Here is a 3,518-nt window from a genome sequence, read left to right as displayed (position 1 = left end):
TTTCCCAAAAATTCATCATTTGTAAAAAAATGGCAATTTTTTCCGAATGCGATAACTTCTTCATACGAACTCTGATTTTCGCGTTCCTCATATGCACGAACTCGTATTGACGCACTCTATGACTTTCGTGAAGGAAGTTTTCACAGAATCCAAATGTACAAAAGTCAACTCTTGAGATGAAGCATTCCGAGCGAATAATTGTTCGAAATACTTTCCGCTCCACCCTCGAACCACGAAATCGTATTATCAAACACTTTAATAGTTCCCGAAATAATTAGGACTTAATAACAAATTTCCGGGGTCTTACAAGTTGTTGTTAAAGCAGTAGGCGTTAGGTGGCGAGTCTAATCTTTACGACCCTAGCATCGGGGGTTAACTGACTGATCAGTGGATGACGTGGGTTGCGTTAACCTATCCGTTACTCTTTCCCGAAGGAAAATTTTGACTGCAATGTCTCGTGAAGATCATTGTCACTTTGAGGCATTGTTGCCTTGCGTTAATGAAGGCTGCGTTAACTGATTGTTTCGGTTGTGGAGGCAAGTGAAATGACCTGAATACGTTATCAAAGGGTGCGTTAATGGGTCCTTTCATTTGCGGTAGAAAGTGAAATGTAATTCGTTAACGAAGAGTGTGTTAGCAGATCCTTTTGTTTGCAGTAGCAAGTGGAATGGATTGCTTTAGTGAAGGGTACATTAATGGATCTTTTCGAATTTCGAAAATATAAGAAGATTTGACTTTATCTTCTGAAACCATGGTGACACATAGAATTCGTTTACTGGTTTGGCGTGCATTGGTACATCCTTTCAGTACGTCTGTCATTAATCATAATGACGCATCATTGAGATATCGAAAATTTCGGAGATATATCAGGGATATATGAAAAAATATATCTCTTTTGAAAGAGTCAATTTATTGGAATTACATATAAATGTCAACTTCATCTACATCCAAAAAGAGACTCTAGGTGATTGAAAAGTTGTTTGCTGGTCTACGAACAGACTACATAGACTACGTAGAGTCAACTACATACTACATCGTGTCACATACTACACAGTACCAAATGATTCATATAATTGCACCACATTTTTTATACTCTTGTGCTGATCATAACCCAATTGTCTGATATATTTGTCTAAAACTTTAACATAATTGAGGCCAATCCCATATAATTGAAAAGGATGAAGTGAATGAGTTAAGTTTTTAAAACATGTCTCCATCAAGTTTGTTTTCTATTGCTGAAATTGCTTCATCATGAATTCTCCTTGCCCAGATTCATCTTTAGGGAATTTCTCTTCAATTGGATTTCATTGCTCACTCGGATTTCCATTGAAGGGAATACTCCTCACCCAAATTCACTTTGAGGATATTTATCCTCACCTTGATTCTCCTTGAGGAGATCTCTCCTCACACATATTTGCATTTAGAGAATTACTTCTCACCCAGAATCACCTTGAGGGGATTTCTCCTCACCTAAATTCACCTTGAGTCGATTTTTCTTTACCCAAATCTGCCTTCAGAGGTTTCAATTCGAAGTATTTTTCTTAAACAGTTAATTTGCCTCTTTATTAGACCATATTCTTACTAGAAACCGTTGTTAAAATTTTATATCCTGATATGACCTCTATATTCCATAATGTATGTTACTCTGTGAATAACTGAGTTTTTTTTTTTTGGCCATTAGATTTTATAGATATTTCTTCATTTTATTGGAAAAATATCTCAAATAGCTAATATATTGGGGATATTTGACGATATCGGAGAAACTTTGGTGGAAGATAAGATATTTTTCCCTATAAAATATTAACCATAGTACAGTTTTTATACCTTATTCGATTAACTGTGAATAACAACAAGTATTTTACTGGTCTTCCTATTAAACCAGTTCATTAATAAACCATCAATCGTATCGGTTATTAGTGTCCAATAGTTACTTTCATTCTTAGAGCAACTCCAACAGGTTCCCTATAATTTCTGTATAATAGGGAAGCAAAAGTCAAACATTTAGCATATTTTTTTCTCCAACTCCAACAGATTCCCTATTTTACAGCAATCTCTAAAATCTCTATATTATTCCTTAAAATTTTAGAGATTGCTGTAAATATAGGGAATTTGGTTTTCTCTTTCCTCACTTTCCCTAAAATAGGGATAGTTATAGGGAATCTGTTGGAGCAAAAGAAGCTCATTTTCCCCTAAAGTAGAGAAAAATCAAAATATGGAAAACCTGTTAGAGTTGCTCTTAATCCACCCGAAAAAATGTTCCTTTCTTCTTCAGTGAGCTCCAAACTAAATAATTAACTCCAACATGACCCTCATTCACTAACTAGCTATACTTGTTAAATTTGTGTGCAAACTATTCCTAGCATCAGTTTCAAGAAATCACAATTATGAGTGATGCTTCCATAATAGTTAAGAATGTCAAGAAACCAGAACAAATCCAGAACATAAGTACAAAGTTGAAGTCAATTATTTGGCCTCAACTTATTCAAAAATCCTAAAGCCCGCCCCCCCCCTTCAATCCTGATCCAACTAACAAGAACACCATCCAAAAGAAATTTAATTTCAACTATTGGGAATTATCTTATCCGAACTAAGAAACAAAATTAGAAATAGAATGATTAATTGAATCCATAATTGGAGAAAGACGATATATGCATATGAATGAAATAACCTAGAGGAGGGAAATCTGAAGATGATGGTTTTGATAAAAGAAAGAACGAGAAATTGAAACAGGGAAAGTGAGTTACCCTCTGTAGAACATGTTCCTTAAAATTGGATTCGCCTTTTGTTTCTTCTCTTGTGCGAGTTAGTGAAGAGCCAATGCTCAACTTGAGACTCTGCTTTCCTCAGGAAACGAATAGAGGCAACGAGTTGAAAACCATTAGGGGCTCTATGATTTTTATTTATTATTTTCGTTAAATAGGGGGGCACCGACCATAATTATTATTCTTTTAAATTAAAATATTTTATATAATATAAAAGTTAAGGGTTTTATCAAAATATAGATTGTCTATAATATCTTTTATTATAGAAAACATCTAACATCTAAAATAATCATCATATAAAATAAATAAAAAGAAATACCTAAATATGAAAATATTGAAGAAATGCTCAGTACCATTTAGTCTAATGACATAAGTCTCCCATGTAAGTGGGAGGTCGTGAGTTCGATTCACGGAAGATTAGTTGTTAATCTGATCCAAAAAAATATATATTAAAGAAGTGAGAGTGATAAGAAAACTTCTATATTTTTCTACCCTTCACCAATATCACGCGCATCCCAAGGGTATGAGACTAGTATAAAAAGAAGTACAACTTTTAGCATAAAACTAAGTATAGTTATTTGTTTAACAGTTTTATTTCAAATAAGATTACGAGTACCTGAATAGCACTTTTGTTTTTATCGAAAATATAAGCATTCATTGATGATAAGAAAGGTTACAAACATTGGAATCGATATTAACCGATTCTATAAGCCATACTGGCCCATCCTTAATACAAGAAAAGAGAGATTGCTCACT

General features: G+C 33.9%; 1 protein-coding gene across 1 annotated transcript in view; it reads right to left on the bottom strand.

The window, feature by feature from the left end:
* LOC133733788 (uncharacterized) overlaps nt 1–2,875 on the bottom strand; it is a 72,039-nt gene extending 69,164 nt beyond the window's left edge. Inside the window, exon 1 of the mRNA XM_062161426.1 lies at nt 2,745–2,875. Within this exon, the coding sequence (XP_062017410.1) occupies nt 2,745–2,758 (14 nt within the window). The 5' untranslated portion in view covers nt 2,759–2,875. The remainder of the gene's footprint in view (nt 1–2,744) is intronic.
* Between the last annotated feature and the right edge of the window lie 643 nt (nt 2,876–3,518).

The sequence above is a fragment of the Rosa rugosa genome, chromosome 2, assembly GCF_958449725.1.
Source record: "Rosa rugosa chromosome 2, drRosRugo1.1, whole genome shotgun sequence".
NCBI classification, from domain to species: Eukaryota; Viridiplantae; Streptophyta; class Magnoliopsida; order Rosales; family Rosaceae; genus Rosa; species Rosa rugosa.
Note: the sequence above shows the minus strand (reverse complement) of the source record. Positions and strands in the feature narration are given on the sequence as shown.